The sequence below is a fragment of the Ochotona curzoniae genome, unplaced genomic scaffold (genome assembly GCF_017591425.1).
Source record: "Ochotona curzoniae isolate NIBS_2020 unplaced genomic scaffold, NIBS_Ocur_1.0 scaffold_3890, whole genome shotgun sequence".
Taxonomy (NCBI): domain Eukaryota; kingdom Metazoa; phylum Chordata; class Mammalia; order Lagomorpha; family Ochotonidae; genus Ochotona; species Ochotona curzoniae.
Window position 1 is genome coordinate 485,345 of NW_024467115.1, and position 16,021 is coordinate 501,365.

At 39.2% G+C, this 16,021-nt stretch overlaps 1 protein-coding gene across 2 annotated transcripts in view; it reads right to left on the reverse strand.

Annotated features, from left to right (window-relative positions):
* The window catches only part of ROS1 (ROS proto-oncogene 1, receptor tyrosine kinase), a 114,839-nt gene that overhangs the window by 85,341 nt on the left and 13,477 nt on the right, over window positions 1–16,021 (reverse strand). For both annotated transcript variants that reach the window (XM_040965308.1, XM_040965309.1), the window contains 5 exons: window positions 12,788–12,848; window positions 8,804–8,952; window positions 7,221–7,359; window positions 1,769–1,970; window positions 1,087–1,163 (listed from right to left, as the gene is read on the reverse strand). In XM_040965308.1, coding sequence (XP_040821242.1) covers window positions 1,087–1,163; window positions 1,769–1,970; window positions 7,221–7,359; window positions 8,804–8,952; window positions 12,788–12,848 — 628 coding nt within the window. The remainder of the gene's footprint in view (window positions 1–1,086; window positions 1,164–1,768; window positions 1,971–7,220; window positions 7,360–8,803; window positions 8,953–12,787; window positions 12,849–16,021) is intronic.

Here is a 16,021-nt window from a genome sequence, read left to right on the forward strand (position 1 = left end):
CACACATATGCACACTCACACACACAATTATAAGCTGACACTGCTTGTTACATTTTCTTCAGCATTATCTCTCTTGCAGTTGGAAAAAAGTTACTTGAGGAATAAAATATGAGAGTCTCATCGCTGTTTCATTTTCTGTTCAGCTGGGAACTGATGCATGGTGCATGGATAATATTTTCAGGATAATTAATGAATATTATGTAATAATCACAGTAACAACATCCTCAACTCTCTTCTATATTTAACTTGCCCTTTAGCCCTACTTATTATAAAGCCAACATGCCTCTTCCTTCCTAGAGTGTAAGAACAGCCAAAAAACTAGGCTGATGATAGATGACATTTAATATCCACTGGCAAGCGCATATGCAGACTAGAATAAAGAGTGGTCAAGCCAACAAATTGGGTTTTGACAAAAAATAGAAAATAAAGTCCAATAATTTAGAGTACGTGTGTTATTCAAAGCTCTTTCACTGATATCTCCTAAAAATTTTCGGTGCTTCTTAGAAAACACTTCTGTTTTTGCTTACATGGGCATCATACAGTAGTAATACTCAAGGAAACTGCTCAAATATTAAGCCAAAAAGGTTGCTTGAGCAATAATTGTGAGATGATTTGGAGAATAAAATATTCAAAATAGAATAATGTGTATTATTAAAGACCAGATATATTTAATATGTTTAAGGAAAGTGACAAAAAGAAATTTGGTGTGAATTAAATGACAGTACACAATGCAAAGTGGTATGTAATATGTTTCACAATTACTTCAGTGTTTAATGTGAGCCACAATTATTAGTGACTTCAACTGAAGACAAGGATTTGTTTGGGACCACTTGTTTAAGTCTTTATTTCCATTCATTTTCAAATTCCTAAATTCCAGTGTGAAAACTTTCTATCCACTCATTTCTATTTTTCAAATGCTAAAATTTATCAAGACTTGAAAACTTACTAAGTACTCCAAAGACACCATTCATTTGGGCAGAAGGGGTAGGATCATAAGGTCTACCTGAAGCCCAGGATCTCGGAGTTTGAAATCATTCTTGTCATCCCCCTTTCCTATGTTACACAAAGAGCAACCTAGGTTCATACCTGCTGGGGAAGAAGTCGTAATAGTAGATTTTGCTTCTGGCCCCTCACCAACTTCATTTACTGCTGCAACAGAAAACCTATTCCAAAAACAATTTGGAGAAATGTATTTCATATGGCATGGTGCGAACATGAGACAAAAATAGAAAGGGCAATAGCAATTCTATTTAAAGAACAATGTGGCAATGCTTGTATTCAGTTACTTGGTCCCACTGCTCAGCACTAAAATGACCATCAATCACATCCTTGTTTGCATTCCCCATAGAACAGCTCAGGTCACTGAGGTCAATAACTCAACTCTGGTATCTTCATGACCTCTATTCCTCCCCCAATTTAAAGAGGTCTTAGTAAACATGAGAAAAACTAACAGTAATAAAGCAACCCAAGTAGTGATTAATAAAAATACCATAATGGAACTTCCATTCTTATATCTTTCATGTTAGGTTACATAAAGAATAACCTTCTTGATGTTTATGATGTCTTCATTAGTCCATAATAGATTTACTTGTGGACATTTTGGCTTAGGATGGTGTAATCTAATCAGCACATAAGCTTGAGGAATACCACAACAACTGCAACCCAGCATCATGCGATCAGTGGCACTTCTCCAAATGATGTGAACAACTTTTAACTCACATGACGTAAGCATGCTGAACACATTCCTCTTTACACCGTTATGTCTCACCTGTAGGTGGTATTTGGTAAAGTAGAATAAAACTGGAAACTGGTTCTCTGTGTTCCAGAATCTAATTTTTGATTTTTATTGATAAGTCTTAAGTTATAACCCAAAATAGGTCCACCTGGGAATTGAGGTGGAACCCAGCTGACTTCCACAGTGTTGGGACTTGAACTCTCAATATTCGTAATAACAGGGGCAGTTTCAGGAACTGGAAAAAAGAATGAGCACACAGTAAACGGAAAAACATTCAGAGTTTGGACCTTCTGAAAATAGATTAGGAAATCACTTTTTTCTTTAAAAGTTAACAAATGTTTGATTTGGTCTTCTGTTGTTATTTACTGAAATGTTTTTCACATTTACCTTTGGTCAACAGAAGACCAAATCAAACAATGAACAACCAATTGTTAAAATGACAGGACCAAGTTACCACCTGTTCATAATAACCTTGAATGTAAATGGCTCAAATCCATCAATCAAATATCATGGATTAGTAAACTGGATGAAAAACAAAACCCATCTATCTTTTGCCTACAGGTGACATCTCACCAGCAAATATCAGCAGAAACTCTTATCTCGTGGATTTTGATGTTTTTCTTTTATTTTCATTTTTTCAAAACATGTTTTTCTCATATTAAATTCTTCACTGACTCAGGTCATACAGCAGCATCATTTTCTTCAAGAAGGTTCTTGATTTTGTTTTTCATTTCCTCATCAACACATTACTCAGTCAGTGGCAGGTTATTTAACTTTATGACATTATAAATTTTTATCTTTCTTCCTGTTGTTGGTTTTGTTTTGTGGCTTTTCATTTAAGAGGATGTGCAGTAACTGTGTAATAGAGACGCTCATATTCAAAAGTGAGGATTCAATCCAGTATGCTTCTCTACTTTCAGATCAAAGATAGACTCCCAATGAAACTGTTAAATTTATCTTGATAACAGGATGCTGGTGTCCATGCCCTCAAAGATGGAGTTACAACTGTTTATGAAGAACTGTAGTATTGGAATAATATAGGGGAAATCAGTGGAGAGGGGAGGAGAAGGGGAAGATTTTGGAAGGGAGTCAGGAAAATCCCAGAACCTATGGAAATGTATCACAAAGCAATAATAATAAATGGGAAAAAATTTTTTGATTAAAGTTTAAAAAGTTAACAAATGAAATGTCTTCATTAATATCCAAAATATGTGATAGAGGGAAGGTGATAATATGCCACTGAATTGAAAATTTTGATCCTTACAATATGTGTTTTGTTATATTTTAAAAACCTATAACATTTGTTATAATACATATATTACATTTGTTATATATTTTTCAGACAATGTTTTCAAGTTTTTCCTTGATTTTGATTTATGAAATAAAGTTGTCAAGGAACACAAATAGGATTTTTTTTAATTGTCACAAATCTCTACAGACCCAAATGAGTAAAATGTGGGATAGAACCAGGCCAAGAAGAGACTAGAAACAAAACTGTAGTCAATCAATCACAAGAATTTTAAAAGCAGGTGCTGAGATCTTTTCACTCTGCAGAGCACACTAGCCTGACAGTTCTAGCTGAACTGCAGACATACTGGCAAACAACAGTCTGCTTCACATTGAAGACATCAGCTCTTACACCCTGACAATACCCTCTCTATCCCTGTTGTCAAGGACCCCAGGCAATTCAAGTTGCCTGAGAATGGATGAAAGAAGCATGCGTTGAATGACTCCAGAAGTTACACAAGCAGGGGAGAACAAGAAGGAAAACAAGCAATCTAATCATCTATTTTTCATGTGTGTCTCTGCCTGCATTTCTTACTTATCAGCTCTCTGGCTCAATACCAATTATTTGGGGGCAAGCACTGTGGCAAGACCAGTTAAGCCACCACTCAGCGCCAGCATCTCAAATCGGATCCTATCCAAATTGCTGCTAATGTGCCTGAAAAAGCAGTAGAAGATGATCCAAGTGCTTGGGCATCTGCCACCCATATGGGAGATGCTATTAGAGTTCCTGGGTTCCTCCTGGCCCAACTCCAACTGTTGCAGTCATTTGGGGAGTGAATTAATGTATGAAGGAATCTTTCTAACTTCCTTCCTCTTGCCCTTCTTTCCTTTCCCTTCCTCTTTTAGTTCCTCCCACCGTTTCTATGCCTTTCAAACACATACATAAATAAGTCTTAAACAAAATAAAATTTAAATTCCTTTATTTTTCATTTTTAAAGAAATACACACTTGGCAGTGGGTGGGGAAGGAGCCACCAGTCACCCTTCTGATAAGAAACTAGACGGCCCATTGTGAATAAGTTCCTCTTTCCACCCTTTAATTCATATGTCTCCCTCTCTGAGATGGTACATAAAATACCACTTCCAGAATCAAGATGGCAGAATTGGGTAAAGACATGTTTAAACAGACAGAGAAACATTACCCATCGTGAGACAGAGAGGGCACATTCTAGGAAACAGGAGGGGACAGAATAATGGCAGAGGGGCACCTGGAGACTGACAAACATGGGAAAGCAGCGGACACAACAGTGTGGTGTTGCAGTGACTGATACCCCAGCAGCATTCAGCAAGCAGTGATCTAAACTGCACCAGCAGCTGGAGCTCCACCAGCAACACGATGGGAAGGGGAGCTCACCAGGAACTCGGAGGTGAACCCAAAGAACTACCCGTCCTGCTGGTTTGTCTAATTTGATCAGGAGCAGAGACAGAGCAGCAGATCCCAAACAGGCAGAGCAGGGACAGAGTGGATTTCAGAGCCCATTACCCTCTAGAGCCGAATCAGACACCATTTTGTATAGGGACGCAAAGCCTACGAGACAGGACTATGCATGCACTGAACGGGGAGTAATTTCTACCCCAGTGAACTGCAACAACGTGGCATCCTACATATTCCACGCAAAATAGGTCTGGTTAGCCCCCAGACCTGACGTGCAGCAGATCAAGAACTCTAGCGGTGGCACATCAGGCACCATTACATGTACAGCGTGGCAAAGGCTTTGAGACTGCAGAGACAACAGTGAACTGTGCATATTCTGAGCTGGGATGGAACTCACTGAGCTCAGCGCACTGCACTGGACCACAGGGAAAATAATACTGACTTTGTGGCATCTTACACGTCAAAATAGGTCTGTGTAGCCCTCAAACTTAATGACCAACAGCTTCCGGCAAGATCAGCACCACCATCAACATAGCTATGTAGGACACCTGGTGTCTACCTAATTCTGGGAACTGCTCAAACTGCAAGTGGGAGAAAGGTTGTACAGACAACACTGCAGCCTCAGCACGGTATCATAGGAGGTGGAGACTGGTGAGCCAGGAGCTGGGGCTACAGAGACTGTGGAGGAAGTCTAACATAAGAACCTAGACCTGGAACTAGCTGGAGGGAGTGGCACAAGTGACTGCAAATAAAGAACCACGGGGCCCAGCGCGATGGCGCAGTGGTTAAGGTCCTCGCCTTGCACGCCCAGGATCCCATATGGGCGCCGGTTCTATGCCAGCAGCCCCGCTTCCCTTCCAGCTCCCTGCCTGTGGCCCGGGAAAGCAGTCGAGGACGGCCCAAAGCTTTGGGACCCTGCACCCGCGTGGGAGACCCAGAAGAGTCTCCTGGCTTCGGATCGGCATAGCATCAGCCATTGCGCTCACTTGGGGAGTGAATCATTGGATGGAAGATCTTCCTCTCTGTCTCTCCTCTCTGTATATCCGCCTTTCCAATAAAAAAAAATAATAAAAATAAATCTTAAAAAAAAAAAAAAAAACAAAGAACCATGTACCAACCACAATAAGCAAAATTGAATTGTAGACCTGTTGGTGACACAGATAAGAAACCTGCCCTAAGGAGAAGAATCTGCTAACCAGAATTACAATGACCAAGAGCAAAAAAAAAAAGAGAGAGAGAGAGACAGAAGCGCAATGAATATCACTGAAGACTCTTCTGCAAAGGAGCAAAACCTTTTGCCAACCTCACAGTTAACTAAGCAATACACTGAGAAAATGGGGTGTACAGAATTCAAAAAAACTCATTGTCTCTTACCACACCCTTAGTTTTCCCTTAGGGAAAAATGAGCACCTGTTCCTGGCCAGCAGACACTGTGCCGTGATTCATTGCTTATCAGAGGTAATCATTCAGAGGACTTGAAAGAAGCAATTTAGTCACCAAATCCTTCCCTCTCTAACAAAACCACTAAGAGCCAGCAGGGTCTGTTCTGTAAACTTAGGCTGAAATTTAAAGTCTAATCTGGAGAACAAGGAATCTGCAACCCCATGCCATTTTTCTCATGCTAAGCTCCATCATGCATCTGTAGAACGACAGTACTGACATGCCCATCTGCTCATCCTTTTGGGTCATTTTTCACTGGTTCAGAATACAGACAGAAAGAAGGTGATAACAGTTGGCTTCTCTCACAACGCCCTCTTCCCCTCCCCCCACAAAAAAGTACTCTTCTTTAATAATTTGTCAATCTCTCCCAGCTCCAAACCCCATGATGGTTAAAACTTCATCATCTTTGGTACTTACTTTGAACATGATTAGTAGACAGCAAAAGCTGAAAGAATACTTGTTGAATAAGAAAAAAAGAAAGAAAGAACCTGATCTTTCCTGAAATAGTATTAAAAATATAACACAAAAATTACCAACTTTCAGGGGAAAAAACGAAGTGATTTTTTTTTTACTAATATCATTGTTAGGCAAACAAGATTGTATAACCTAGCTGCAAAATAATTTCCACAAATAAATACAGACTCCAGCACTCCTTGCCACATCCCTTACATCCTTGGAACACTGTCTGTCCCCCACCCCACATCCCACCGTCCCTTTTCCTTACAGGGGTGATCCCTTTAACAGGGAAGGTGAATCTCATTAGATCATGTGACTCACCCTCTGTAACCCCTGCAGGGATTCTTCTTTCACTTGGAGGAAAAGCTACAGTTCTCACAAGGGACTCTGAGGTTGCCTATGTGACTGCCACCACTTCCTGGACCTTAGCTTTTACTCTTTACCTCCTTCATTCTGCTCCAACCACACTGGTCTCCTCACTGTTCATTGAGCATTCCAGGGATGGTGTTGCCTTAGGAAATCTGCCCGGAATGATGTATCTCAGACATTTGGCCACCTCGTCACGTCCTTGAAATCTTTGTCCAAAATTCACCCAAGCAGCATCTGCTTTCCTCTCCACTCTCATTTCCAATCTCCTTCAGAACAGACCTCCCACTGTTACACTTACAATACACTGTCCTTTCCTATTTATATTGTGTGATCTTTCTCTCCCACCAATGCATGAGCTTCAGAAGGGCAGGGATCATCATCTGCTTTGAGCACAGAGATTCTGGAAGCATCATAATGCCATTTGGCATATAAAGGCACTGCATTATTGCATGGACCAATTGCTAAATACATGGATTTATTAAATTGTTAAGAGCAAAAAAAAAAAATCAAAGCTTTGGAATTAAGTCGCCAATTTCTAAACAATGTTTCCTGGCCATACCTCCATAAGGATGGGTCCTATAGGCAGGACTGGGTGGAGAATAAAGCTGTAGCTGGGCTGTGAAGATCCAGACCACTCGGAAAACATATTCAGTGAAGGGATGCAGGGATTCAACCACATACGAGAGCTTGGACACAGCCTAGATCCATAAGAATCAATAATGAGCTTTAGTAGCATTACCACCACACACTGACTCAAGAGCACAGATTAACTTGTGTAAGATGGGCGGTATTTTTGGTATTGGACTATCCAGGGCATGCCAGGCCAAATGAAAATGAGGCTTGAGCTTAGAGCTGAATCATGCAGATGTCAGTCTACATTCCCATGGAAATGCTCTCCTCTAAAGCAGCAAAATTATGGTCTCAATTATTTGGTACATAAGGATTTAATGAAATTTGTTATGCAAATATGTTTGGTATCTTGGGATTAATTCATTTGTTTTGTGAACTTGCTTATCCTTTCCTAAAAAGGATAACCCCAATAATCACCTGCAGGCAGCCATTCTGAATGGTGAGACTGTTTGTCCTGTACTATGCTTGTTGGAGTCACATCACATGACTAGGTATATGAAGCTAAGTTCAAGGAATTACAAATTTGTCCAATACTACACTTTCCTCAAAGAAGCAATGGGACATTAACATGTTGCAGAACAGCAGAGATTAAATTTCATGTCATGCTATAATGCTATTCCCATCTTACAATTGAATAGTTTCTAAAATGCAGTTATGTCTATAAATCATTCCCCACTATCCATGGGGAATACACTCCAGGACTGAGTGAATTCCTGAAACATCAGATAATATTAAAATCTCTGTGTAACACTGCAGTACTACAGTGCCATGATCATCAATCTGATACTTGAGAGGGCTATTAGATGGTTAATGGGCAGATAGTATACACAGCATGCATACGTGGACAAAGACAATTGTGGCCTTGGTGGGATAGATAAAATTTTACCATGCTACTCATAATAGTGTGCAATTTAAAACAACTTTTCTGCAAATTTACATTTAATATTTTTGAATAATTTTTGACTATAGGTAACTAAACCCATGGCAAATAAAACAGAAACTAATCCTGAATTATTGTAAGATTGTTACACTATATATTCTACCATATTATACATAATATATATTATGTCATATATTATCTTGTAATGATATATGGAATTTGGTACTTATAACAATTGATGGGAGTAAACTCACTTTTTAGGCTAAAAAGACAACACTGGAGCTGTATTGAATCACAGTGGGCTAAGCCATTACTTATAATGCCAGAATCCCATGTCAGAGTACCACCTATTACTCTATTTCCGATGTTTCTCCCTGTCAATATACTTGGGAAAGTAGCAGATAATGGCCCAACTACTTGACTTCTGTCACCCATGTGGGAGACCAGGGTGGAGTTTCTGTCTGCTGGCTTCAGCCTAGCCCAGCCCCTGCCACTGCAGCCATTTGGGGAATAAATCAGCAGGTGGAAGACTCTCACTCTAACTACACCTCCTTCCCCTTTCACTGTCACTGTATCAAGTGAATAAACTGGTTTTTTTTTTTTTTTTAAAAAAAAAAAGCATCTCTGCATACCTCTGTGTAAGTCCAGCTTCCTGGAAGTTGTGCATATTTCCACTGGACAATGTATTTTACTCCAGAGATGTTGGCAGATAACCATCGTAATGTCACACTGTGGTTTCCAATGGAAGAAGCAAAGGGTGCAGTGGGGAGGTCTGCATTTTCTGGGGAGAAAAGAAGAATTCACTTACTACACATTTCTATCTTTCTTTCAAAACAGGAGGGTGTATAACCAATGTATTAAGAGCTCCTGGAATTCCCTTGCTACAGCTGTACCACCTGAACAATCAATGATTCACATATTAAATTGGTTTACATTTTAAAATCTGTCAGTCAGTGTGATGTTTCTTCCCATAGAATTCATCAGTATCATTGAAGATAGTCTCTTTTATTTCAATAAAGGTATTGCTCAGAGGCTGTGCAGTATTTCTGAGGATCTCACTTCATTACAGGTGAACAGGGTAGGTGCTAACAACAAGTACAATGTAATCATCCATTTATTTATACAGGCACCCCAAGACATTTTCGAAACTTTACACTATAATTCTGATGTTACTGCACATCTTGCTAACAAATTATTTTTATATATGTGAAATAATTGCCTTTACCCAAGAACTCTATATTCAGTTATTATGTATTAAAAATACTCCATGACTCCTATACATTGATGATATTAAAATTTGAGATGTGCATTTATTAGGTGGTACTACGATTATAACAGGGGCTAGATTTGTGAAGAGTCTATACCACTGGTATGAAATTATTTTACTTAATTGTTCCATTTTTCAGAATTATGATGAAATTAACATGTAGATTTTCCTTTGCAGAAAATTGTCATTCTAATTGAAAACACATGGAAAAGTTGGTAAGAAACTGAAAATAGTTCAGCACAAACTTTCAGAATTTCATTCTTTCTGTTTAAAAGAAAATTGACACAATTGTAATTGCTACAGTCATGGACTAATTATAGTCTGCACTTGGAAAAATCTGAAAAAAATGAAATCATTCTCTTCTGAGCAACTGCCCCACAGACAGCCTTAGCAAAACCATTCTCTACTAATTATTCTATGTATGGTTCTTTTTTCTGCTATAACTTATAAGCAAAGCAAGCTCTACGCCCCCTACCCCCATCCCTGCCCTTTAGGGCGTAAGTCCTTCACTACTAGGCACCAGCATGTGCAGTGAACACTTTGGAAAGGACTGCCATAGTGAGCATGTCTGCAGAGTGAGGAAGGGTCTCCAGGAGACATCAGAAACTGAACACTGGGCAAAAATGACCAAGATCATATAAGCACAAGTAAATGTGGATTTCATAGCTACATATGTTGCAAGCCTGTGGTGATGCATATATCAAGGCAACCACTGTGCCAAATGAGAAAGAGAGACTGGACTGCACAATATTTTCAGTGCATGAGAATTCTTTAGGAAAAGACCCCGCAACCAGACAGCTGGTTTGGCATTCCAGTAATCTTCCTTACTAGTTGTGCATGTAGCCACATGTCAGTGTTTTAATTTGGGGCTTCATTTTTCTCTTCTGAAAATAAAGCTAATAATAGTATTTGTACAGCTGAGAACAAATGAAGCTATTTCTGTAAACTAATGAAAATAGTGGCAGACTCATAAAAAAACAATAAAAATAGATATTTGTATTTTAATTTTATCCTTAGTTATCATCATGGCCCACAGTGAGGAAAGGAACATGGATAATATCTGGGATGAAATAGCTCAGCAGACTCAAAGACAAAAGGACCAAGGACAAGATGTGTCAGAACAGACAGGATCTGAGGGACATGGGCAAGATCTTTGATTATGACAAACTAAAGACCCTACCTAGTGATACAAATGCCATCATTTGAATTTGATGCATCTCATTTGTTAGTCATACATGGACACTAATTCATAAGCAATAAGAAATTCACATAAACCACTGGTCATGCATTCCAGCAGAGTTGTATACTTAAGTTGGCAAACATAATTTTAGCATATGAGAAACCAATATAAATTACAGATTCCAGACTTTCTTGGTTTTCATGGTCTTGGCTGCACAGGTGCATAGATCTTAACAGTTAATAATTGCTTGAAACATGAAGACATAAATTGAAGCACAAAATCACACAGTTATTTAATCCATCGTTGTAGATCACATGTCAACCACCCATGCATATTCAAATTACTTTAAATACTTCTTGGCTGCTTGTGAAGTTATTGTAATGCCTGCAAAGCATTTCATTGTGCATATTGGAAATCACAAAATATAAATTTTATCCACCACTAACTTCTACAACAGAGAAGGAAAAAAGATAATATCACTACTTCACAGAAATGTCAAGTGGGTATGGGGGTTAGGAAGGACAGTATAAGTTGTCCTTCTATTTTCTATCACCCTCTGAATCAAGGATTGCAACATATAAATGAGCCAAGTATATCACAGTCTAGAAAGAACTATTTCCTAAGAAGGGAAACCCTCAGAAATTCCAGAAAGATAGGTGTTAACTTCCAGGCTATGATTTATTGAAGCATTGCCCACCCAAAAATCAATGAATACTTGACATGTTAAGACAAAGCCACTTACACATATCCAAAGCATTATGAAATCAGACAGAAGGAGGTTATACACATTCAGGTTCCCTATATACTCAAAATTTAGCAGCAAGAAGCATACCTTCTATGTATTTTCATGTTCTAACAGATGTTTGGAGGAAATCATGTACGAAGTATGTGCTACACTGAAAAAAAATCTTAGCTTAATAAGAAATGTATACTAAATAAAATATTTTTGTGCTTTCTGCTCATTGAAGTAATGATGTTCACTGGCAATAAGTCTGCTTAGGATGCACAATGATCTCTCACAAAGACAGAAGTGATTGCATCTTCTGAACTTGAGAGCAGCCATGTTTGAACATTAGTTGTGTGCAATATTTCTTCAGTTGTGCCCTAAAACAAGAATCTTACAGGGACAGGCATTTGGCACACAGTTATAATCAGATGTTGTTGGAAATGTCCACATTCAGTATTGAAGTCTCTCAAAGTTCTGGCTCGACTTCCAAGTCTAGCTTTCTGCTAATGCCCCTGTTGGGGGACCGCAGGTGATGGCCCATTTAGTTTGGACCCTGCCCTCTACATAGAACACTTGCATGGAGTTCCCAGCTCTCAGATTTCACCTCAGCGCAGGACCAGGTATTGTGGGTATTTGGGAAATGAATCAGCAAAAAGAAGATGGATAGCTCCCTCTCTTTTGTTTGTTCTCTGTGCATTTTGAGTACATTTAATTTAGTTTTAAAAGCTTTTTTTTTTTTGAGTCTATAATAATAACTATGGGTAGTAGTCATGGACCCGGACCTTCTTGACCTATGCCGGAGGTCATGAAGGCACAGCACACTGTGCTTCCAGGAAACCAACAAGGGCTTGGCAAACTGAGTCTCTGCTTTGACCTGATGGCGGACAGGTGACCCGAGACTGGACATACATACCCTGTTTTCCTCTGCTTGGAAGGACCCTACACCTTGCAGTCAGGAAATGAGAGAACCAATTAGGAGCCGCTGCTGGCAGGTCAGGCTTACAGATATCTCTAGTCAGGAGGGATTGTATCTAAACTCATCTTTAAGTGCAGTGGTAGCTATGGGAGGATGGGGGAACCAATCAGGTTACAGTCACTAACACTCTGGGCTTCCTTTTTATCAACCTATGTATAAGGTTCACCATTAGACTCAATAAAGAGTTTGACTGGATGACTCCTGGTCGTCTCCTTTCTCCAGTGGTCTTCCACAGGGCCTCTGTCACCTCACCTAGGAATCTTCCAAGAGAACTGCAGAAAGCAATCTCAAATGACCTCCACATTTGAAATAACTGAATATTCAGCATAATATGGATATAACATGCATATATTCAATCCTACTGAACTGCAGAACTCTAGATTTTTTAAGATTTCCTTATCCTCCAATAATTCAAGTCTCTAAAGTGGTTTAAAGTATCAAAGAGTCAGTTGGTGTGTTTCCTTACCTAGGACTTCCTCTTCATATGCACGTTTGGCACTGCTGCAGCCGACCTCACAGAACTCTCGCTGAGGAAAACAAGTGGCATGTGACAACAAAGAAGCCTTTGTACTTGTTTTACCAAGAAAATTTCAACTACAGTTTGGAAGCTGAATGCCTGATCCACAAGTATATCTTGGGGATCAATTATTTCAACTGCACTTGTAATTAAGTTTCCACTTACTAGCTGAATTAAACCAGCACTTCCCAGACCCACTTTAACCAGGCCCTAGAGCATATTGAAAAAAGGCTTCCTGAAACAACGCATGGTTTTCCCCATTGTTCAGCGCTTTTATTGACATATACTCACATATTGTAAAATTCACACATGGAATGCACTCAGTTGAATTACAATCTATTTGCAAGGTTAGGCAATCATGACCATGATTTGAATTTTAGAACACTTTCATCATGGCAAAAATAAACCCCATACTTGGTTTTTTTATATGTTTAATTCTATTCCATTCTATCCTATCTCATTTTGTTCAAAGTGATTTTTAATTCATTGGATTGCTTTAATGATCTTCTCACAGACCATACCACACAGTTTGAAGATACACTGAGCTCAATGATATAATTGTATGTTTGCATTCTTGTTTAAATGGTTGAGGACCTAAAAAATCTGGAATAATGTTGTGGAAATGATGCTTGGGCTGATGGTGTATATAAAAGATTAAGCTTCTGTGCTTGGTGCTGGTATCCAATTGAAGCAAACAATCAAGTCCCAACTGCTCCAGTGCTGACCCAGCTCCCTTCCTGTGCATTCAGGGAAGCAGCAGAAGATGGACTGAGTACTTGGGCTCCTGTTACCCATGTGAGAGTCCAGATGGAGTTCCACATGCCTGCCTTCAGCCTGTGCTAGATCAGGTCATTGTAGCTATCTGGGAAGTGAACCAGTAGATGAAAGAGTCACTCTCTTTTTTTCTCCCTCTCTCTCTTTCTTCTCTCTCTATAACTCTGCCCTTCAGCAAAAATAAATAAAATGTTTTGAAAATTGATTCTTTATCTGGACAATAAGATGCTAGACTCTATGCTTGGTATATGCTTGCAATGAAAGAATCTTGAGTGAATTTGAACTGTAATACTGCAACAAGGTGGAGGAATCCATCATGGGGGGAGAGTACAGGGAGGGGTTAGAGGAATCCCAGAGCCTATAAAACATAATGCAATGTAATTAATAATAAAAAGAAGAAAATTGATTCTTACTGACCCCCTATTTAATCTGTATATCAATGCCTTCATTTATATGATATAAAAGTTGATTCAAATTTTTATAGTAGATGCACATTTTAATGGATGTCACAACACCAATATTTTATTTTAAGATCTACAAAAGACTAATGTCAATTAACAATTAATCTAATTCATTGAAAATAGTTTATAAATAAATGACTGAAACACAAATTTCCTTTTAACAGATGCCTTAACATAGTCTGCATGAAACCTTAGAAACAAGTATATGTGGGCGCACCATAATGGCTCCAGTGGCTAAATTCTCACCTTGCACATGCCAGAATCACATATGTGTGCCAGTTCGTGTTCTGGCAGTTTCAGTTCCCATCCAGCTCCCTGCCTGTGGCCTGGGAAAGCATTAAAGGATGGTCCAAAGCCTTGGGACCCTGCACTGTATGGGATACCAGGAAGAGGCTCCTGGCTTTGGATCAGCTAAGTTCTGCCCTCTGCTGCCACTTGGGATAGATCTCTTTTCCCTCTCTTTCCTTCTCTCTGTAAGTCTACCCTTCAAATAAAAATGAAATAAATCTTTTAAAAAAGAATATTTGCTGACTATCTTTTATGTACTAAGTACTATCTCAGCCTGACAAGGTTCTTGCCTTCCTGGAACTTCAATTTTCTTAAAAGGGGAACAGACAATAACAGAGTTATTAAATTAAATTTTTTAAGTAAGATAATGGCAAGTGCTATGAAAATGAAAGCAGTCATGTGCATAAGACATGACTAATTAGGAAGAAGATTCCATTTTATTAGGATGAGCAGCAAGAACTATGTACAAGTGACCCTCCAGAGGGTAACGATAAGGAATTGGGCCTGCAAAGATCTGCTCTAAAGAGAAACAACAGGAAGGACAAAAGCCATGAGTCAGACATGCGCCTCCTGTACCCAAGGAAGCGGGCAAGGCCAGGGACCCACACAAAGAACAAGGAGAGGATGTCAGATGTGGTCAGACAGGCAAGCAACAGAGTCAACAGTCCTTGGTAATTTTTCCCAAACAGCAGCAAAAAGGAAGCTTTAAAAAAAAAAGTTATAGATGTGATAAGATCCATATTTCATCTTAGCCAAAAGCCAAGATGCAATAACATCTTTTGTGTTTTATCAGGAAGAAGCTATCTCACCCATAACTATCATTTTTTTTTCAAAGTTATTTTTTGCTATCACTTCCAAGACTGTTTTCACCAAGGAATACTAACTACAAAAATTCCCAGCCCTTGGTTCAAATCACTGATGATTAGAGTTGAGTGATCTGTATCTCCGACAGGTGTTTGACACAGCAGTTAGATACAACTTGGGACTCTCATCCCATAATGGAGTGTCAGAGCAGGAGTACCAGCTCTGCTCATCATTCCCGAGTCCTGCTAATGCACACTCTGGTGGGGAGCAGGTGCTAGCTCAGCTATTTGGGTCCCTGCCACGTATGTGCAAGGTTCAGATAGCCTTCCACATCTGTTTTTGGCCTTGCCAATCCAAACTCTTTCAGACATTTGAGAAGTGAACCAGAGGGTAGGAGATCTCTTTCTCTCTCTCTTTCTTATTATCACCCTCACCCTTTCAAAAAAAATAACGTATTTAAAGTATAACATTTGCAAGTATAAAAGAGTAAAGTATAAATAGAAGTGAATGAGATAAAATAGTACATTACACCTCACAGACTGGGGTGCTGTGATGCTTGGGAGACTCTCCTGACATTCCTGCCACTTGCACAATCCTCTTACTCCTAGAGGCAATTCTTAATCTCTCACTCCCTCAAAAGATAGGTATTTTTTGTTGTTGTTTTTTGTTCTACATTCCAAGCTTGTTTTTTATTTCGTTTTATGACACAGTTTGAAAGGCTCTGGGATTCCCCCAACCCCTCCCCAAACCCTCCCCCCATGTTGGATTCCTCCACATCGTTGCAGTGCAACAGTTCATATCCAGTCATAATTCCTTCACAAGTTTGGTTTTTAATCTTGTTTGCAGTTCAATGATA